At 42.6% G+C, this 23470-nt stretch overlaps 1 protein-coding gene across 2 annotated transcripts; it reads right to left on the bottom strand.

The window, feature by feature from the left end:
* Positions 1-679: 679 nt before the first annotated feature.
* Rtca (RNA 3'-terminal phosphate cyclase) lies at positions 680-19979 on the bottom strand. 2 transcript variants are annotated; one of them, XM_075981528.1, is made up of 11 exons: positions 19735-19979; positions 19543-19643; positions 18524-18667; positions 17639-17762; positions 15047-15105; positions 13039-13180; positions 10998-11122; positions 8926-8984; positions 6174-6268; positions 4635-4739; positions 680-1007 (listed from the first exon to the last, which is right to left on the bottom strand). In XM_075981528.1, the coding sequence occupies exons 1-11, from the start codon at positions 19777-19779 to the stop codon at positions 906-908; spliced, it is 1101 nt and encodes a 366-aa protein (XP_075837643.1). In that variant the 5' UTR covers positions 19780-19979; the 3' UTR covers positions 680-905. The 2 variants fall into 2 exon arrangements, with proteins under 2 accessions (XP_075837643.1, XP_075837644.1); XM_075981529.1 differs by lacking the exon at positions 19735-19979 and having other exon boundaries at positions 18524-18682; positions 19543-19642.
* Positions 19980-23470: the final 3491 nt, after the last annotated feature.

Below are 23470 nucleotides of genomic sequence, written 5' to 3'. Positions count from 1 at the left end.
TTGACAGAAACACTCTTGGGGTACACCTTTGGGGTAAACCTGCTAGGGTTACAATGGTGTGCCGTGAACTTGACAGAAACACTCCTTGGGTACACCTTTGGGGTAAACCTGCTAGGGTTACAATGGTGTGCCGTGAACTTGACAGAAACACTCTTGGGTACACCTTTGGGGTAAACCTGCTAGGGTTACAATGGTGTGCCGTGGACTTGACAGAAACACTCTTTGGGGTACACCTGAATGGTCAATTCAACTGTTCCTGCACACTGGAGCCCTCATCAGGTCCAGTGTCATTTGAAGGCAAACACTGTAATACTACAACTATTGATCTGATAAGCAAGCAGCTACTAAGTCTGTAACGGGCAAGTACGCAGCATACGTAATATTGATATCCTGGCCAAAGTGATGATCCACATCACAGGTGGGACAGAGCAGAAGGTATACGATTTCATCATGCTACTCAGAAAGGAGTTGCATTCAGAACTGATGAGTTATTTATGTTGAGTTTTCTAGTTAATATTTCAGGACCAAAGTTGACCCTAGGTAGCTCAAACTACAGAAAGTGAAACTGCAGGGAAGGTCATTAGTAACACAAATTACAGATCAAATCTGTGTCCCTTGCTTAATTTATTACACTAAAGAGAGAGAGAAGACGCAGCACATATTTGGGGTATAAACAGCATTTGATTTCAATACTTTAATATTGAAATTTACTATTATATTTAGCAAGTTTTGTCTTTTACTGTTTACATCTCAGAAGATATTCAAGTTGTGCCAACCACGAGGAAGTAGTCCCAGCAACTGAACGCACTGCATCCCCAAAGTCAGCCAAGCCCTGCAGTATCTTCCTTGGTAGGCTCTGTGCTACAGCACATATAAATCAGTTAGTGCAACAGGGAATAAATACCCTAGAGATGTGGGTTTGTCATCCCGATCCCTTCACACTCAATGATGTAAGTGTCTTTAGAGGCATCTTCTTCCTCTTCTGATTTCTTCACAGTAAATTTGGCCTGGAAGCAGAATATTACTACGTAAGGACACATGTAGAGGACGAAAGCACAGTCCTAGAACTCCAAGTTAAGGAAGAGAGTTCACATCAAATCCATTTGTCACACAAAAATCAAGTGACTTGTGAAGAAATTCAGTAGCTTATTTTGTCTGAGGACCATGGATGGTTCTTGTTGACTGTTGTCTGCTAGGACAGAGGAACCAGGCTCCCCTCCACGGCCACTGACTAAGAGCACAGAGACACGTGCAGCCGTGGCAAGTGTGGCTTCTACGCCATCGACTGTTGCTGGCACATTTTCTCTTCCCCTGTTTTTCTAAAACACAGGTCTGAATCATTTACCTGTCAGATATGACATTATTTGCTCTCACTAAATTTTTCCTGCCAATTTAATTCTCTAAATACATAATTCAAGACGCTAGTTCAGAAGGGTAGGTGGGGCGGAGGGCTGTGGTGACTAACATCCTCCATCATTGAGCTTAACGCTCTCGTTCTCACTTGTTAGCTGAAGCTGGCTTTGAAATATGTGATTTGTCTCTGTGCTCTGGAAGAATCATTTTAGGTAAATGCAGTTCCGTTTAATAAAACTGAATGTAAGTAAAAACAATCAAATGGTTTGAGATTCTGGCAAAGGGATTTCAAATCCTTAAGTTTTAGGAGTCTCTAAAATGCAACTTGAAACCATCATCCTGTGGTCTTACTGACCAGCAACCTTCACAAGCTTTCAGTTTCTGTTTATGTAACTGGGTGCTGTACAAGCAGGCATCTAAAAGTCACTGTGGAATGCACAAACACTGAACACAGAGCAAACTTTTATGTGTGGCTGCATTTTTTAAATTACAAACATGAAAATATGAAACACAAGTAAGAGGGAAATCACTTCAAATTTATGCTTAACCACACTTACAAAGCCTAAAAGATCTAGTTCAAGTCCCATATTTTTACAGATGACTTAGTCATACTGAACCACAGAAAAATAAAGATACATTGGCCCAAATTACCCAGTTAAAATACAACAAAGAGTCTGGGTGTGGTGGTATACACCTTTAATCCCAGCACTCAGGAGGCAGAGGCAGGAGGACCTTTGAGTCCAAGGCCAGCCTGGTCTACCTACAGAGTGAGTTCCAGGACAGCAAGGCTACACAGAAAAACCCTGTCTCAAAAAAAAAAAAAAAAACAAAAAACCACACATATACATACACACAGAGATGAATTACAAACAAAAGTCACAAACACCCCAGTTCAGGGGTGTCTACTCAGTTAAGCGTACTTAAGTGTTAATATACAACATATTATAAAACTGAAAGCTACAAAGAATAAATTAAACTTGATACCACCTAGTTAAGATCATCGATCTATGATGGAGAAGAGTAGTAACTGTAAATACTGCATGGGGCTGAAGAGATGACTAAGCACTCAACAGCATTGGCTGTTCTTATAGAGGACCCAGATCCAATCCTAGCACTCACATAGAGAATCACCTATAACTCCAGTTCCAGGAGAGCAGACACCCCTTTCTGGCTTCCCGGGGAATCAGGCACAAATGTGGCACAGACATAAATGCAGGCAAACCATTCATAAATATAAAATAAAGGTAAATTTAAAACTATTAATACTAATAGGATGAAGCTCAGTGACAGATGCTTGCCTGACATGCAAAAATCATTGGTTTGGATTCCCAGGACAGTAAAACACAAAAAGCAAGAAACAAGGGAATCAAGGCTATTATAAAATAGTTAATTCACTGCTGTCACCAGATACCATCTGCCTTCAATTCTCCCAACCAGGCTTTTCTTGAACCCTATCAGGCTTTTCTTGAAACCCATCTATTTCTTACAATGGCAACTACCAAAACTAGAGTAGAAGTTGCGAAGAGTTGTAAAGAAGAAAAAGCAGGGTGACAGGCTTTGTGTACCTCCCCAGCTGTGATACTTTATTTCCCTGGTTACACAGGCAGCCACACAGAGACGGACGCTGAGGGAGCTGAGAGCCCACCATGCAGGGAGCCCACGAGCAGCACCAACCATGATTATTACTGGGTTTCCTGCTTATTAACCAGGATAGTCGTTCTGACAGGACACTCACCTTTGCTAGAGAATTATTTCTGGTGACAGAGGAAGTGAAGAGGGCATCTGACACAGGGTTTTGTTATATAGCACTGGTACTGGCCTTCAGCTATAATCCTCCTCCCAAGTGCTACAATTCTAAGCATGCACCACCATGTCTGGCTCATGAAGGATATTCTCTAGGGTGTGTGTGTGTGTTGTGCTCTTTGCTTCTTTTTTATTCTTTTCTCTTTGTTATTACTATTATTTTATTATATTATTATTGCTGTTTGTTAGTTTGTTCATTTTGTTTTATTCTTGTCTTTTTATTTGCTTGTTTGTTTCCTTAAGAAAGGTGTTGTGTTGGAACCATGAGACGGTGGGGAGGATCTGGGAGGAGATGAAATAGGGAACTATAATCAGAATATTTTGTATGGAAATAACTATTTTCAATTAAAAAATATTTTTAGAGAATGCAATGCAGATATTTTATAATCTTTTTATTGCTCTTGTTTTGAAAGTTACTATCTTTGTGTGTGTGTGTGTGTGTGTGTGTGTGTGTGTGTGTGTGTGTGTGTGTTTGAGACAGGGTTTCTCTTTAACTTTTAGAACCTGTCCTGGAACTCTCAGATGAGGCTGGCCTTGAACTCATAGAGATCTGCTCACCTCTGCCTCCCAAGTGCTGGTATTAAAGGCATGCACCAGCACTGCCCTAGGAAAGAGTCATGTCTTATAGCCTAGGCTGGCCTGAAATGTGCCAGGTAGACAGAGCTGACCTCTGCCTCCCAAATGCTGGATTACAGGTGCTCACTGCCATGCCTAATGTGAACTACTTTATAATTTCAAAAAAGTCAGCAACCTCATAAAATCTGAGTCATAAATTTTACAGAACTATATTACAGAGAATATAACATGTGGGTGTGGTGGCTCCTGCTGTAACCCAGCACTCCAGAGGCTAAGGCCAGAGGGCCACAAGTACTACTGGTCTACCTAGGAAGTTCAAAGACAGCCCAAAATACAGACTGAGACCTTGACTCAATAAAACTAAACTATAATCATGCAAGAAATAAAAATAAATCCCAAAATAAAAATATGCTATGGTACTGGATAAGGAAAAGAAGAAGCTGTGTGTATTCACAGTAAGACACAGTGAGAGGTAATTTGAAAAGGAAGAAAACACAACAATGGCTTTACTAGCCAGAGAAAATACTTTGTAGATTCTCCACAAAGAAATTAACATTGGTTTTAAAGTGAAGAGTCCTGAAGAAAAGGTGTAAACACAAGCTCACACAGTAGTAAGAGCAGAATGTCTTCACTCATAGCCACAGAACCACCGGGCCTTCAAAAATGTCCTCCTGGTGTGCTCAAAACCCAGGCTGTGAACAGGAGCTGCAGACCTCCAACAATCTACTCTCCGTCTCAGTTTACCCACAGGCACTCACCATGGTTACACAGGCAGCCACACAGAGACGGTGCTGAGGGAGCTGAGAGCCCACCATACAGGGAGCCCACGAGCAGCACCAATCATGATTATTACAGGGTTTCCTGCTTATTAACCCAGTTAGTCATTCTAACAGGACACTCACCTTTGCTAGTTGTTCAGCAAAATGTATAGCAGTCTGTGTGTGGAGTGTGACTGGTCCTGTTTTTATTCTGGAAATTCCATTGGCTAGTGCCATGAAAATAATCAGCTATTAAAAAGGAACAAAGAAGAAAAATCTCACAAATATGCTAAGATTTAGAATTCCAAATTCTACAGCTAAGGAAAATGCTACTAGAAATCAAAATGGCTTTAAAAAGAAATTAAAAGAATAATTTCCACATTTCCAGGAGTTTTAGATGGTGACAGAGATTGTGTGTCAACCAGAGTCTGTGACTTAATACATGTTTAGCAAGACTGACTTTTAAAATTTTATGTTTCAGAATAAAATAGAGAGCTGGACACTGTTATACTTATTAGACCAAATATTTCTGCAAGCTGGCATACATGATAAATCTTTCTACTCTTCTAAAATTGCATTTTAAAAGGCAAATGGAGACTATAGAATCCTGGGGATATGGACTTAGGCAAGAAAGAAATGACCAAACATAAGGAAAACTGTCCCAAAAAAAAAATGGTCAAGAAATCCTGAAGAAACCCTCTTCTTCTTTCTCCCTTTTTTTCTTTGTTTTGAGGATCAACCACAAGACTCCAGCCAGCCTGAGAGCACACTCCTAAAAGGAGAGAAACTGGTGACTTGAGAGAAAGATATGGTAGAAAGGGAAACACACAGACAGTGAAACATAGGAGCATCTCTGCCAGGCCTGGGCGTGCACACCTGTGAGCCCAACACTCTGGAGGCTGAGACAGGACGGTGAATGTGAGGTTAGAGAAAGAAGAGTGGAGGTACACACTCAAGAGCACTTCCCAGGGTGAGTCTGCTCCTGAGTTTGAGGAGGTGACATAACCTAGTCGAGGTATTGACAGGCACAGGAAAACAACAAATGAGCACATAAAAAGGTTTGCGCAGTGACGGATCTGGGGGTGTCACCATTCGATTGGTACTTAAGTCATGAGACTGGAAAAGGTAACCAAGGAAGGAAAGACAGGTAAGAAAACATGAGCCTCAAGCACTTTAAAACTGACAAGAAGACGACAGCAACTAGCTAGCAAAGCGGCTAGAAGAAGAAAGAGCACTCCAGAACTAAGCGAAGACAGACTGAGAACAAGGCAGGTGTGCTAAAGACAGGCCGAGAAAGGCAGGCACTGAAATTCCAGGAACATAAACTCTAAAGAAAACTTTTTCAATGATTGGAATAGGACTTTCTATAATTAAATAACATGTGAAAAAACTATAAGTCAAGTATGGTGACACTTATCTGTAATCCCAGCACTCAAGAGACAAAGTGCATATTGAGAATTCCAAATTAGCTTGAGCTAGAAAGCAAGATCCCATCTCAAAATAAAAGAAAAACAAAACGTTCCAGTACAGACATATCTAGACATACCTTGCATTGAGACCAAGAGAATGAGACAGAAGTATCTGGATTTTGATACCACAATTAAAGAAATTTGTATTCAACATAATTATGCTCAAAGCTAGCAGAAAGAATGGTTTTGTTCCTGAAAGTGTCATTGTCATTACCTGGTCTTGCAGATACTCGTCCACAGTGCCACCATGTCTAAGATTTGCTAATAGCATTTCAGCAGCTTCAATTCCAACCTTGTCTGCATTCACACCTAAAATAGCAGGTGTAATAATAAAGAAAATAACAAATTACTCCAAGTCATCAAGTTTAACTGAACTAAATAAGGTGACACACACTTGAAATCCCAGCACTTGAGAATCTACAAAGGACTGTTCCAGGTTCAAGGCCAGCCTGGGCTACAGAGCAAAATTCTATCCCAGAGTTCAAATGGTACATCCCAATTGGCACTGAGGTACCTTTTTTTAGGCCCTGGATGTTAATTAACCAATACACTTTTTGGGAAGCGTCTATGTTATCTAATCTTCTGAAACTTGAGAAATGCCAATGTGTCGATGAACAAGTGGAGGAAACGTAGGTTGTTTGGTACCTGCTTAAAAAACACTAATTATGGGATTGTGAATTGTAGGCTGGTTTTTCTTTGCTTTGTCTAAAAGCCACTTATGAGTGAGTACATATTATATTTGTTCTTCTGGGTCTGGATTACCTCAGATATGATATTTTCTAGATTCATCTATTGCTTGCAAATATGAAGATGCCATTTTTTTCTGCCATGTAGTACTCCATTGTGTAAATGTACCACATCTTCTTTATCCATTCTTCGGTTTCACTATTTACTTTTGTTTTGATGACCTGTCTATAGGTAATAATCATGTATTGAAATCACCCGAAGTATTGGGGAGCTCTATCTCTTATATCATATTTAATAATGTTTGTTTTATAAAATTGGGTACACCAATGTGACAAGAATATGTGTTTATACACCCTCTTGTTGGGTTTCTTACTTTATCAATATGTAATGACCTTCATTGTCACTTTAAAATATATTTTGTGGAATATCAAAAAAAAAAATACTAATTATGAAGCCAGTGAGATGGTTCAGTCAGTAGAGAGGCTCCTGTGGCCAAGTCTGATGACCCAAGTTCAAGTTCCAAAACCCACAGGGTGAAAATGGAGAACTGGCCCTTGAAAGACTCCTCTGGCCTCCCATGTGCTCCATGGTATGCACTGCTTACAAACACTACTCAGGGCTGGCTGGGGGCGTGGCTCAATTCATGTGTGAGGCCATAGCTTACCCAGGTTTGTGAAAAACAAGTACAAAACCAAAATAACAAAGATTGGAGAAGGATACACAATCAAGAGCACTGAATGCTCTTTCAGGGGACCCAGGTTCAATTCCCAGCACCTATATGATAGCTCACAACAGTAATTCTAGTTCCATAGGGTCCAACACCCTCTTCTGATCTCCCTGGGTATCAGACACGAAAGTGGTGCTCAGACATACATGTAGGCAAAACACTCATACACATACACACATATATAAAATTAATTTTTAAATAATTAATTATAAGGCCAGTTTTTTTGTTTTTGCAAGGAACTTTGCAATCATTCATTTCTTCCTTCTTGTGTTATGATAATACAGCCTTCCATAAAGACTAGGAAACAAACACGTAGAAAAATATCTAAGGCCAGTTTATGACAAAGCTATAACCCACAATCTAAAACTTGTGATTTGCACAAGTTATAATTAGTCACAGAAAATCTCATAGGAATTGAAGGATTTTCAGTATCATCTTAAAAAAGAACAGGTGACATTCTCAGAGCAACCACTTAAAGTTTAGTCTTTCACTGTTGAGCTCAGAAGTTGGCAAGGCTTAGGTCTGAGGTCAGCGTGGGCTTCAGGGCAAGATATCATTGCACACAACAACAAATCCCAAACACCAAGATCCGAACAGGTTCTAAATCATTGTGAGCACGTCTCTGGCTCATCTGGTTCCTACTTTCCTAGACATTCTAAGTCTTTGGTACAAAGATAAATACAAAATAAGTCTATCAGAAGTAATAAAAGTCAAATTCTATATTCTTTAAAAGAAATCTGTGGCTCCAGATAAAAATTTCTTAAAAGCTCAGAATAAGATAATTTTGTTTGTATTTTATGTCTTTACATTTACTGGATCATATATATAATCAAGTACACACAATGTCCACAGGAAAGCTCTGAGCATAAGACAACCAACAAATGCAAACTATGAGGAACTCTGTTGAGAAAAATGTTCTGAACTTTTCCAAATGTCAGTATCGTGAGAATTAAAAAGAAAAAGCAAACAGAGAATTCTGTACTAAAGACAAACTAAGCTGGGCACAGTGGCACATGCCCGCAATCCCAGCACTTGCAGAATTGCCAGGCTGGGCTACACAGTGATTAACAGGCCAATGAGGGCTGACCTTGTCTGAAGAAAACCAAATAAAGTAACAAAGTAGAATAAAAGAGTCAATAACCATGATAGGTCAATACTATACAAACATAAATAAATAAATTCAACATTGTTCCTAGGCAACTTGCTTAAGTTAATGTGTGGGTATGTCTCTGTAACAAATTCCTCAGGTGTAAGGCTAACACTGTGAATCTGAGGGTATTGGGAATGCCTGCTGCAGTTCATGACTGAGGCATGGCACCCACAATGAACACTGAAACAGTTCAGAAATGTACATAACACGTAGCTAAATATTCACAACTGGTGCACCTAGGAGAGATTTTCTCAAAATACAAAGTTGGGAGAAACGAAGAATTTGTTAACTCTAATAGTTGGTGCTATCTTTAAAATGTCACTCATCATTCTCAACTGTCTACCCTGAAGAGAGACTTTTTTAGTGACAGTAGGAATTATAGACCCCTCTCCTTCACTGTACCTCGTTTGCCAAGCGATGATCCAGCAAACAAGCAGCCAGTGGATGTCTCAGCAACAATGCTACACAGGAGGAAGAGAGGGTAGTTACCACACAGTAGTACTTTAACTACACAGGAGGAAGAGAGGGTAGTTACCACACAGTAGTACTTTAACTACACAGGAGGAAGAGAGGGTAGTTACCACACAGTAGTACTTTAACTACACAGGAGGAAGAGAGGGTAGTTACCACACAGTAGTACTTTAACTACACAGGAGGAAGAGAGGGTAGTTACCACACAGTAGTACTTTAACTACACAGGAGGAAGAGAGGGTAATTACCACACAGTAGTACTTTAACTACACAGGAGGAAGAGAGGGTAGTTACCACACAGTAGTACTTTAACTACACAGGAGGAAGAGAGGGTAATTACCACACAGTAGTACTTTTAACTTTCACATCAATGTAACACAAGAGGCTAGTTACTGTTAAACAAGCAAAATTAAATCTGGTCACCTCACTGCAGTAGTGAAACTCCTCCCAGACAGTGGCGCTGGGCAAAGTCTGCAGATTCTAATGTACTCACATGTAAAGAAAGCCGCCCCCTCCCCTACCCGTATTCTGTCATTAACTGGGTCGTTACCAGCTCAGTGTTAGAAAGCACCCTATGGTCATCTGCAATGAAAAGGTCTTCATGCAGACTTGCCTGTGTTCCAGGGTTTATTACACAGTACTTGCAAAGACAGCAAGCGCTTACTTTAACCTTTGTACTTTTCTCAATAAGGTGACTTGAAATTTAAGTATCCACAAAACACTGTGCTTCTACACTTCAAAAACATCAATTAAAGAATTTTTGTAACTTGAAGACATCATTACCACACTAAGTATTTGTAAATTAGTTTCATACTTAAGGCATCTTTAAAAAACTGGAAATATTTCTGTTAGCGTTAGTTTCAAAGATTACTTTCTGATTAGCTTAAATATTTAAATTCAGGGGGCTGGAGAGAGAGTTCAGTGGCTAAGAAAACTGCTCTTGCAGAGGACCCAAGTCCAGTACCTAGCATCACATAGGGCAGCTCACAAGTACTAAGAACTCAGTGTCCCCTTCTGTACTCCATAAATGCCTACACCCACATACATGTAACTAAAATAATAAATCTTAAAAAACAACAACAATTTAAGTTCACTACAATTGTCCCTCAGTATTCATGGGGTGTTCAGGATCTACACGAGGATACTAAAATCTAAGGATGTCCTAGACCTTTATTTAAACAATATCGTATCAACTAGCTCACACCTGTAATCCAGCACTTGGGGCAGGGGAGACACCAGGATTATGGACCATCTGAGGCCAGCCTGGACTACAGAGTGAGATCTGATTCAACAAACCAAATAACAGGCTGAGCATGTGACACACACCTGTCCTCCCAGAAGGGAAGGAGGGGGATCATGAGTTCAAGGAGATCCTTCAACATATACAAAGTTCAAAGTCAGACTATACTACGTGAGGCCTTATTTCAAAAACAAAAGAGAACTGAGGTAACATTGGCATCGAACTTGTACTCTGAATCATCTCTAGATTACTTAGACTCGTACTGCAAAGTGCTCAGTTTGTACAGTCATTACACTGTACTGTTTAAGGAACGACAAGGGGAAAAAATGCCTGTACACTTACAACAGAAACTTGTTTTTCCCAAGTACTTTTATCTGGAGTTGCTTGAATTATGATCATGGGACCCACAGATAAACGTCTACAAAGTACAAAATACCTTAGGAAACAAAATCACAATGCTCATTTTCTTGGTGTTTTGCTTACGTTTGATTTAAGGCAGTAGCTTCCAGTCTGCCTTCAAACACGTTGTGCAGCCTAGGTCTAAGGTGCCCTCAAACTTCTGACTCTCAACCCCTGTCTCGTGAGTTGGGAAGTACAGCCATGTGACACCAAGCTTCACTCAAATAACCACACTAATTCACTAAACTGTTGTTTTAGGTGGAAATTCCCTTACAAATATGTTGTAAAACCCTAAACTGAGCAACAGTCCTTCAACTCTTTGATGGGTAATGACATCAGGAAATGTCTAAGTCCATGCTCTCACATGATTCCACTCCCGTTGCCAAACGCTTGGTCCCTGGGCTCCTGCAGAGGCTGGATGTTGACGTAGAGATCCCTGATCTCCTTTCTGATGCAGCGCACGGCCGCCGCCGCCATGTCTTTTGCTACCTATTTTGGAAAATCAGAAAAGGAAAATGAATTCATCACTGGTTATTTGGACAATTAGTTTTTAAACTTTTTTTTTCCCCTCTCTTTTGGTTTGTTTTTTGAGATAGGGTGTGACTGTATTGTGTAGCTCTGGCTGTTCACAATTGCTTTCAATCCTACAAAATTATACATAGTCAGCTTTTCCATGCACCATTTAAAAACTTCCAGAGAGAGCTCTGACTTAAGAAAAATGTAAAAGAAAAGACATCCAAATTAAGTTCTGGGGAACTGGAATGATGGTTCAGCAGTTAAAAGCTGTTCTTGCAGAGGATATGAGTTCAGTTCTCAGCACCCACACGGTTGCTAACAGCCAACCCTTGACTCCAGTTTCAGAGGATTTAACATCCTCTTCTGGCCTCTGTAGGCACAAGGCACACATGCGGTACACATTCATATATGAAAGGAAAACTCATACACATAAGGATAAAATATTAGGGGTTGGAACAATGTCTCAGCAGTTAAGAACACTGGGTTGGAACAATGTCTCAGCAGTTAAGAACACTGTCTATTCTTCCTGGGGGCCCATTTTTGATACCAAGCACCCACATGGCAGCTTACCACCATCTGCCAATCCAGTCCCAAAGGGATCCAATGCCCTCTTCTGGCCTCATAAGGCACTGCATATACATGAAACATATAAATGCAAAATACACACAAAAATAATAAAAGTTCAAAAGTTGGGCAGTGGTGGATGCCTTTAATCCCAGCACTTGGGAAGCAGAGGCAGGGGATCTCTGTGAGTTTGAGGCTACCTTAGTGTACAGAGTGAGATCCAGGACAGCCAGGACTATACAACACAGTGAAACCCTATTTTGAAAAACCAACCAACCAAACAATCAAACAAACAAACAAATTACAACACACACATACACAAAATAACAACAAAGCTTAAAAGCAAAACACTATAGCACAAATTCTAATTGGTCTTAGTAGTGTGTGCCACCACTGCCTAGCCTCTATTGCTTAGCTCTGCACTCTGAATTTCAGGCAAGTTTTATTTGTTATAGCATAAAAAAATATCGCCACAAAAAAGAAAACAAAACAAAAAAAAAATTCTGCCAGGCAGGATGGGGCACACCTTTAATATCACTATTTGAAAGACAGAAACAAGTAGAACTCTCTAAGTTTGAAGCCAGCCTGATGTTCATGGTGAGTTTCAAGCCAGTCAGAGTTACATGGTGAACCCTATCTGAAACAAAACGGAACAAACAAAATAAATATGTTTTGTGGGCCACCTTGGTTGAGATGGCTCAGAGGGTAAAGGCACCTGCTGGCAAGCCTGTGACATGAGTCAGAGCTCCAGGGATCACATGGTGAGGGAGTGAAATGGGTCCAGTGGGCTCCCGTGGGCTGGCCTTTGTCTCCACACACACACTGTGGCATGCACTGCCACCTACTTCCACACGTGTGCCCTGGAATGCAGCCCGATCCCCACCCACACAAAAGAAATAAACATAATTAAAAATAAAAGTTCTCAGGGTGGGCATGTAGCTCAGGGGGGAGTGTGTTGCCCAGCTCATATGAATCCTGGGATTTCCTAGGCCTGTAAGTTCAAGGCCATCATCAGCTATATCAGAACTACAGGAGTCCCCGTTTTGAAAAAACAAACTAACAACATTTTAGAGGTAGAGACAGGAAGAGTGTTGAAAGTTCAAGACCATCTGGTCTACCCAGTAAGTTCCAGGAAGCCTGGGCTATTCAAAAGACCCTACTTTAAACAAGAACAAAAACCTCAGAAGAAGAAAAGAAAAATCAAACAAAACCTCAAAGTGTCTGAGACTCTTATTTTGAAAGAAACAAAGAATATTCTCAAAAACTTGAATGTTGTAGCACTATCAAAGTGTCCATACACTTCTAAGAGCACTAAGACAACTTACTTTTAGTGGCAAAACTCCAGCAACAAAAGCTCTCCCATAAATCTTGGCCACAGAGCCACGATCAGTCAGATTTATTGGGTCCAACTGTTTAACTGGTGACATTCGGACAACAACTTCACCGCCCCCTTTTGGGTAATAGCCCCTAGGAAAAGTAGAACAAATACCTCTCCATAACTGAGTACATGACAAAGTAAAGTCTGACAACACATTGCAGTCACAGGAATGATACCAAACAATATGTAAATTGTGGAGATACACGGAAAGGCCTGACTCCTATCTGCAGTCTCGGGTGTCCACTCTGCGGTCTGAAGATACATACGACTACTGACTTAGCATGTGAACACGAGGCCCTGGGTTCAACCCACAGGACAAAGAGAAATCATCGTCCCAGTGACATGAGACTATTTCAGGGGCTCAATGGGTACAGGGCAGTGATGACCACTGAAGACAGCGCAGAACATTTTCCTCACTATTCAAAGTGCTGTTTGAGAGCATACTCTCTGTGACACGGGCTCTACTGGTTTGTTTTCCAGGCTTAAAATCGGAGCTGGCATATGACAGGCACTCAGATTAATATCTGATCAATACATAACCACTCAACACTAACAAAATTTTACCTCAGTTCTATTCATTTATTGCAGATGCTGAGAACTGCTACGCTCCAAGTAGTTAGGAGATGACGTAGTTTACAATCTACTAAGATTAAAAATATGGCTGCAAAGAGGTACCAACAGATGAAGAATAAGTGTGAATGCATCCAAAGACGGTCCAAATAGAAATTTTCTATTTTTAAATAAGATTTCTAGCCGAGTGTGGTGGCGCATGCCTTTGATCCCAGCACTCAGGAGGCAGAGGCAGGTGGATCTCTGTGAGTTAGAGGCCAGCCTGGTCTCAGCCAAAGATACACAGAAAAACCCTGTCTCGAAAAAATAAATAAGTAAAGATCTCTAATTTTTAAGTAAGCAGGGGATATAAATAACATGAATGTAAAGGGGCAAAGCAGTTTAAGACAGCAGGCAACCCACCGAGTAGTCTGCGGCAACTTGAAAGTAGGAGGGAGAGTGAAACTAGAGAGAAACTGGGGCAAGACCATAGAGCATTAAGCTCCAGGACACGTCTTTCACTCTTGTTACTGAAGAGCAGAGGACAACCTTACAGACACATCCCTAAGGCCGGGCTTTCTTAGGACGTCAACTCTGACTACACTGGGAAGCAGCCTCTTCATGACTCCAGAGAGCCTAGTGCAGGTGTCCACACAGGGACTCCTCTGCCTGTTCAGAGGCGCAGATAACACACACGTGGATAACACAGGAGCGAATAACACACGTGTGGATAACACCAGTGTGGGTGGTATAGTCATGGCTAACACAGGGGTGGATAACACACATGCGGACAACCCAGTGATGGATAATACAGGAGTGGAGAACACACGTGTGGATAATACAGGCATGTATAATACATAGCAATAGCTAAGGAAATCTTCCCATGAAACTTTCTCTCAGTGAACAAATGAACATCGCGGGTATCAGATAAGGTCCCGTAGCTCTACAGTTTACCTTTAAGCCACAAAGTACAATTACTTTCTGTAAGAAATTTATCATGAAGTTGGGTGCTGGTGGTGCACACTTTTAATCCTAGAACTCAGAAAGCAAAGGCAATAGGATCTCTGTGAATTTGAGGCTAGCCTAGTCTACAGACTGAGTTTCTGGACAGCCAGAACCGTTAAACAGAGAAACCCTGTCTCAGAAAAAAAAAAAAGAAAGAAAGAAAGAAAAGAAAAGAAAAAGAAACTTATCATGAAACATAACACATTAACAGTATCAGAGTAATAGTTCTCTAAACATAACTTTTCCACTAATTTCAGAACTTGTAATAGATGAAAAAGATTAAGGGCCGAGGATATAACTCATTGACAGGGCACCGGCCTGGCACGCACAAGCCCCTGCGTTGGGTCCCCAGCACTGCTGTCGGAAGGATGGGGTGGGACACTAAAGACTGAGTAACTCACCTCATTTTAACGTCACAATTAAACTTGAAACCGAATTTCTCAACGATTGGCTTGAAAACCTGAAAAAGTCAATTGTTACTTTAGCCACTGGTGTGCAGAGATTCACCAAGTTCAATTATTAAATAAAAAAGCCAAGCAGTAAGCTGGTCTGTAGGTGCTACAGATCCAGAGGGACAACAGCAATACCGAGAGCAATTCTTCTGTGCATACAAGAACCCCGGTGCACAGCTGAGCACTGAGCAAGTCTACCTAAGGGCAGCGCCGCACACCCCACACACCAGTCCTCCCGGTGGTAACAACAGTGCGCACAAAGGGACACAAGAGGGCGCTCGTGAACAGCCTTCCACTATATACTGCTTCTCAATGTGCTGAATCTATCAGATCGACACTTTACCCTCCATTATTCTCATTTCATATTAGGAACATTTTTCATAATATCATAAGTTCTTCCCAAACAATATTTAAATAACATAACAGTTGAGTAAAATTTATCAATCCATCCTCTAAAGCAGTGAAGTTCAACCTTCCTAACACTATACCCTTTACTACAACTCCTCATTGTGCGATGACCCCCAACCAAAGATTACTTCAAAGCTACTTCATATCCGTAAGTTTGCTACTGCTGTGAATTGTAATGTAACCATCTGATATGCAGGATATCTGATATTTGACCCCCAAAGGGGGTTGCGGCAACTCATAGGTGGAGAACCGCTGCTCTAAGAGTATCTTCCTTGGATGCTACACAATGATAATTGTAGTTTATACAAGGCTATGCTCAAAGACCTTAACAGTCACCTTCCACAGTGGCTTAGACTGAGCAGTTTCCTCTATGTGAATTACTAGGTAAAGAGGAAGTGACCTTCATTACACATCTCAGCACACTAAAAAGATGATGCCGTCCATCATAATGGCAGCACTTCACAAGAAGACAGTAATTAAGCCTAAAGCCTACGAAAACACATGCGATCTACTTGAGAGTTTGGCTCCTTTCTCTAGGTTGTCTCCATGTGTGTAGGAGCTATGGACGGCACTAAATTTCTGTTTTGCTTTTTTTCAAAGACAGGAGTGGTGATGCAGCCCAGGGCAGAGCGCTTGCCTAACACGTGTAAAGCTCTGGGTCTCCCACACCCAAACACTTCAAACACTCAGATGTGGAGCGAGGTAAGGGGGACTTGAGCACAAAAGCCACCAATGCTCGGTGGGATGCAGGAGCTTTCACAGGTAACAAAGAGGACAGACAGGGCTGAAACATATTTTGGCAGTGTCTGCACATCTTAGTAGTGAATTTATTCAAAATTGCCAAAACATGGAAGCAACTCAAGAGACCTCCAACTCATGAGCAGATAAACAAACTGGTTCCTATACAGAATAAAACCACTTGGCCTTTACTTCAGTAACACTGAGTCTCAAATTTATCATGTAAGTGAAAAAATCTAGACCCAGGAACTAGCACGGAGCTTAGTTGGTAACATGCCTGGCTAGCATGCACGAAGTCATTTTCCAGCAAAACTGGCCATAGTGGGGCACACTTGCAACTCTAGACCTGCAAGTAGAAGCGGAGCATTGGAAACACAAGGTTACCCTCCCGACACAGCAATTTAAGGCCAACCTGGGATATAATGATCCTGTTTGAAAAGAGGGGGAAAAAGACCTAATTCTAATGACACACACACACACGCATTACTACTTTAGATGGCATTGTGAAAAAAGCAAAACTAAAAGAAAATGGAAAAGTGGTTGCCAGGAGTTAGGAACAGGACCCATAAAGAGTATGTTTGTTTGTTTGTTTTTAAATAAAACTATCCCACATCTTAGCTATGAAAATTGGTTCACGTGTATCTATATGTAAAAAATTCCTAAAACTAAATTTAAAGGAATAAATTTAACTGTAAAGAATTATGCCACAATAAACCTCGAGAAAAAAATTAACACAGATTGAATATCCTCACCTGAAAATGCTCAGACCCAGAAGGGCTTTGGGCTTCTGACTTTCTCAGATTCTGTAGCATTTGCACACACACGATGATGGGATGCACACATGAAACTCACGTTTCACACGCTATACACAGACTCTGAAGGAGTGAGTGAATGTCACCGGCACCTGGGCTGTGATCACTCCCATCACACGAAGTCAGGTGGGAATGCTCCACTTGTGCCCCAGGGGAGGGGTACATGCACCACGGCACTGATGGGGCGGTCGGCTCTGGCCTTCTGCTGTGGTTCTGGGGCTGAACTCGGTCATCGGACTTGCATAGCCAGTGTTGTTACCCAATGAGCCATCTCACTGGCTCAAATTCTGGCACACTTGGTATTTCAGTGCTACACTCAACCTGTGCCACTTTTCCCCCATAAGCACACCAGTACTAAAGTAAAAACTGGTGATTTATATAATAACTGATACAATTTATATAATTATACTTTTAGGCCCTTAAAAACTCAGTATGGATACTATCTTAATTTATAATGCAAACCCTAAAGTGAACCTTAATCTGTCCCATCTCCTGCAACAGAATTAGAAAACATGCCTGAAGAGGAATGTCCACGAAGATATTGCAGACATATTTACAGAGAAAGCACGAGGCAGCCCCTTACCATCATGGTGTAATCAATCTGTGGGGCCATCTCAGCATTAGTTCCGCCTTTCAAACGAAGTTCCGATGGAGAAGCAGCGAACAGAACACAAGGCATTGAAACCTGCATCAAGAGGCACACACTCCTAAGGAAAAGGCAGAACACGCTTAACTGTACTGTCTCTTGATTCTCAGGACAGCTGTACTCGCTACTGCACACCGGTGGGACTTCTGGCTCAGACAATGCAGAAGTCAGAACACTCCAGTGTCTAAAGGGTAGAATCCTGAATCTCAGGGAAATATTTCCAATTAGAAAGATGATAAGCAAACTGGGTTGAGGTAATAAATCAATAATAAAAGGCTTCAGCCTCTTGATTGTGAGGCCTTCGTTGAGTACCCATCACCACCAAAAATATTAGAAAAAAAAAATGTGGCCAGCAAGTGGTGGAGCAAACCTTTAATCCCAGTACCTGGGAGACAGAGGCAGGAGGATCTCTGTGAGTTCAAAGTCAGCCTGGTCTACAGAGCTAGTTCCAGGACAGCCAGAGCTACTCAGAGAAATCCTGCCTCAATAAAAAAATTAAATAAATAAATGGATGGATGGATGGATGGATGGATGGATGATAAATGAATAAATGCTATAACTCAACAAGTACAAAGATACAGAACAGCCAAGGCCACGCAGAGAAACCCGGTCTCAATGAATGAATGAATGAATGAATGAATGCTATGGCTCAACAAGCAGGCACTCAAAGTTTCACATCCACTGTCTTGAACCTTGGAAGGTCTATAATTTACATTTTAAGGGGGAGAAAACTGGATCTCTAAAGGGTTAAGGAGCATCCCCCAGGAAGCATTAGAAGCCCCGCCGGAACTGAAGCCTGGATGGAGCACTAGTGCGCCATACCCTGCCGTCTTCGTATCCGCCGTGTGGATTCCACCTCTGATCTTCTCCGGTGTGAAGGTTATCTCTGTTGAGCCGATTTCTGCCCCCTCCAGGTTCCCATCACACAAATCGCGAACCATTTCCAGTCCAGATAAATGCTGAGGCCTTCAGGTCATAATACTGCATCAAAACGTGTGCAATCAGACTGCCTATATTAATACCCCACTCTACGGAACCGCTACAGAAGCAATGGCCAGAAAGCAAGTACCGTGTCTTCAATGGGGTTTTTAACGCACTTAGACTCACTGCTTATAGGCAACTTTTTAAAGGTCTCAAGACTGGTTATTTAGGTTACAAACACACGGAGGAACTGTTACAAATTCCAAGTGTGCATAAAAGGAAAAATAGAACTACCTACGTGCTACCAGCCTTGCTTGCCTTCTACTAAATAACCAACCCATGACACCTCTCACCCCCTAAATCCTATGTTGAGGCCTCAACCCACACAAAATAGGATTGTTTAAATAAGACCCCTTAAAGCTACAATTAAATTAAAGACAAGCTATGAACCCTCACTATTGTGTGTGCTAACAATCTGACTGCTATTCTTATAAAACGAGATGGATTGATTGGGGGATAGGAATGTGGCTCGGTGGTGGTGCATAGGATGGAGGAAGCGTTAGGTTTCATCCCCAGAACGATATAAACTGGGCATGGTGGCACAGAGTTGTAATTCTAGCATTTGAGAATTGGAGACAGGAGAATCAAAAGTTCAAGGTTATTATTCCCATCTAGGGAGTTCGGGATTACCCTGGGCTAGATGAGAGCGAATCTAAGGGAAACACAAGTGACAAACTACCGTGTTTCAATGCGTCCCAAGGACAACTCGCAACCCGTCTTAGGGACGGGAAAGACGGGCGAGAGGGCTGCACTCTGGACGCTGCCCCGGGCATCCTCTGCCCCACAACCCGGGCTCCGATCCCGGTCTCCCGGCCCGGCGACCGAGACTCAGGGTCCCGACTCCCACGCGCCCGCAGTACCTGAGGCCCGGTGTGCTGCGGCCCGCACGGATCTTCTGCACGCGCAAGGGGAGGCCCAGGAGGCAGCTCAGGGCGGTGGAGACCCTGAGGATCTGGCCGCCCTGGATAGCACCGGGGACAAGAAACGAGAGACGTTGAATGGAGGTCCCCACCGCCACGCCTCGCCCCGGCCCCACACAGGGCCGCACTTACCCCTTCCATGATCCCGCCGTCCACCTCCACCCGCTGCCCCTCCATCGCTGACGCGCGTGAGCCCGGCCCGCAGCGACCACGCCCCGGCTGCCACAAGGAAAGGACCGGGCGCCGACAAGCCCGCAGTCCCGACACTGCGTTTCCGGTCCGAACTTGCCGGAAGGAGAAAGAATCAGTGCCTCAGGGGAAAGCCTCCCTGCTGGAACAAAATCCCTCTGTGGACCCGGCCCGCCGTCTGTACGCATGCGCGCTGCCCGGCGCTCAAAAGACGCTGCGCAGAGAGTTGTTGGCCTATATTCCCTAACTCAGGGATCTGGGCTGACCGCAAGGGGGAGACACAGCCAAACCTTCAGGTTCCAGAAGACCTTTTCCCAGCAGGTACATTCTTCAGTTGTCCCTCAGGCTGGTGTTTTAACTTTCCCCACAATCGTGTGTTGCTCTGCTTTCTCCAGCGTCCTTGGGTACCTGAAAGACTTAGGAAATGAGTCTGAATCGCCTGAATTGCGTGGTGTAAACATCACAACCTCTGTACTGTTCTGACTCAATATTCTGGAAACACATAGATTACTTAAACCAATCTAGAACATGCTCCAAGATACTAATCAGGACAGTACTCCTAGTTGAGATTTGGAATATTAGCTATGGTTGTATGGTTACTTAAATTGTTTATCATCAGAGCCCGGGCTCCGGCAACCCTAACAAAGTAGGTTCAGCCATCCCTTCTTAGTAGCTAATCAAAAAAGAAAAAAAAAAAGAGTACTAATGAAGAGCAGAAATCGGAGATTTATTAAAATATGGTTCCATTGGGAAGAGGAAAAAAATAGACCAGGTCTAGGTTTAAGTAGAGGGCGATAGAAATGAATAACTTAAGTAATTCTGGTCAAGGTGTGGCCAAGGCCAAAACTGACCCATTGTTGACTCAGTGTCTCCTGCAAGATGGTCTAGCCAATTTCATTTTTTTTTTCTTTTTTTCTTTTGGTTTTTCGAGACAGGGTTTCTCTGTAGCTTTGGAGCCTGTCCTGGAACTCCCTTTGTAGACCAGGTTGGACTCAAACTCACAGAGATCCGCCTGCCTCTGCCTCCCGAGTGCTGGGATTAAAGGCCTGTGCCACCACCGCCCGGCTCTAGCCGATTTCAGAACTGTTAAATCTCTCCCTGAGAAACAAGCTTCCTCCCCACCCCACCCCATCCCCGCCAGCATGTGACCCCAGCCTTTCCTTTGTCCCAAAGCGTGAGACTCTTAGAAAAACTTCATTGTCTCATAGTCTGCTAACCAGAGGGAAAGGCATAAGCCCCTTATCAGGATGAAGACCACGAACTAGAGGCCTGAGCATCCAAAGGATGAGATAACAGTGATGTACTTTTACAGGCAAAAAAATAATGAGAAGTCGAGGCAAGACTGTGGCTTTGGGAACAGAATACTTTTAAAAATTACTTTGTTATGTGTATGGGTGTATTGCCTACCTGTATCTGTGCACCACAAGAGTGCCTGGTGCCCACAGAGGCCTGAAAAGGGCATCCAATTCCCCAGGATTGGAGTTACAGAAGATTGTGAGTCACCAAGTGAGTGCTGAGGATCTGACCTGGGTCCTATGGAAAAGCAGCCATCTCTCCAGCCCCTGTGGTACCTTGATTATCTTACATAGTAGATTCCTATTGCAGAAACATAACCTCCTCTGAAAAAAGCTTTTTATTTACCTGTCACAGTACTAGGGACTGATGTGGAGGTTTCACGCGTGCCAAATAAACACTCTACCAAAGAGCTGTGTCTCCGCCCTCACTTGTGCTTCTAATTTCAAACTCCTGCTATGAATTCTTGGCTCTGATCTGTTTGCACCATTCTCTTTTCTTTTGGTGGTAGAAGGAAGTGAACAAGATAGAAGTATGGTATAGAAACTAGCCAAGAGCCCAAAAAGAGGAACATGGGATGTACTCACTCATATTTGGTTTCTAGCCATAAATAAAGGACATTGAGCCTATAATTCGCCATCCTAGAGAAGCTAAATAAGAAGGTGAACCCAAAGAAAAACATATAGGCATCTTCCTGAATATTAACCTTCATCAGGCGATGAAAGGAGACAGAGACCCACATTGGAGCACCGGACTGAAATCTCAAGGTCCAAATCAGGAGCAGAAGGAGAGAAAGCACGAGCAAGGAACTCAGGACCGCGAGGGGTGCACCTACACACTGAGACAATGGGGATGTTCTATCGGGAACTCACCAAGACCAGCTGGCCTGGGTCTGAAAAAGCCTGGGATAAAACCGGACTCGCTGAACATAGCAGACAATGAGGACTACTGAGAACTCAAGAACAATGGCACTGGGTTTTTGATCCTACTGCACGTACTGGCTTTGTGGGAGCCTAGGCAGTTTGGATGCTCACCTTACTAGACCTGGATGTAGGTGGGTGGTCCTTGGACTTCCCACAGGTCAGGGAACCCTGATTGCTCTTCGGGCTGATGAGGGAGGGGGACTTGATTGGGGGAGAGGGGGGGGAAATGGGAGGCGGTGGCGGGGAGGAGGCAGAAATCTTTAATAAATAAATTAAAAAAATATCATACCCACTCAATAAAAAAAAAAGAAACTAGCCAAGAGGGCTGGAGAGATGGCTCAGAGGTTAAGAGCACTGGCTGTTCTTTCAGAGGATCTGAGTTCAATTCCCAGCACCCACATGGTGGCTCACAACCATCTGTAATGAGATCCCATGCCCTCTTTTGACCTGCAGGCAAACATGCAGGCAGAACACTGTATACATAATAAATAAACTTTAAAAAAAAGAGAGAGAGAAGTAAACACTCAAAGATGTAATTGACTTGATAAAAAAAGAAAAAAAGAAACTAGCCAAGAAACTATAGATAACATTGTAACCGACCTTACAGGAATAAGTAAAGTCTACAGAGACATTTGGAACTGAGATTTTCCTGGGAATCTCATGCTGGAAAAAGGAGGCTAAAGCCAGCCAGGGAGAGAATTTGTCTGCAGGGAAGAGATTTTACACAGTTCTGACAATTCATCAGACCATCCTGCAGGAGAGACTAAATCTGAGACTATGTTGCAACGGTAATGGGCAGAACCATACTTTGGTGGGACTGCTTAGCTATACACACTTCCAGCCATCTACTTCAAACCTAAACCACAAAGATGAACTTGGGGGGTGTCTTGGTTAGGATTTCTATTGCTGTGAAGAGATGCCATGACCACAGCAGCTCTGATATAGCAAAATATTTAATTGAGGTAGCAGCTTCAGTTTAGAGGTTCAGTCTATGATCATCATGGCAGGGAACATGGTAGCATGCAGGTAGATGTGGTACTGGCTTCATCAAAAGGCAACAGGAAATGGGCTGTGATGCTGAAAGTAGCTTGAGCATAGAAGAACCCAAAGCCCACCCCTACAGTGACATACTTGCAACAAGGCCACACCTCCTGATAGTGCCACTCCTTTTGGGGGCCATATTCATTCAACCAACCACAAGGGTCATTAGATTTTCTCATTCCTTATCTCATCCAAATGTGACTACACTGACTATCTTTCTCCCTCCTTCCCTCCTTTTCTCTTCCCGTCCCCTCCCCCCTCCTCTCTTAGTCTCTTAGAATGGTTTATTGCAGATGTGTGGCTGAGCCTCACCCATTAGGGTTTCCAGGACATCAGCTCTGGCCCTAATAACTCTTACAATAATAATAAGCTTGTATAGTGCTATGCTGGTGACCACAATAAAAGCTTGGGGTTGGTGTTCC

This window comes from Microtus pennsylvanicus, chromosome 7 (genome assembly GCF_037038515.1).
Source record: "Microtus pennsylvanicus isolate mMicPen1 chromosome 7, mMicPen1.hap1, whole genome shotgun sequence".
NCBI classification, from domain to species: Eukaryota; Metazoa; Chordata; class Mammalia; order Rodentia; family Cricetidae; genus Microtus; species Microtus pennsylvanicus.
This window is presented reverse-complemented; position numbering and strand designations above follow the sequence as displayed.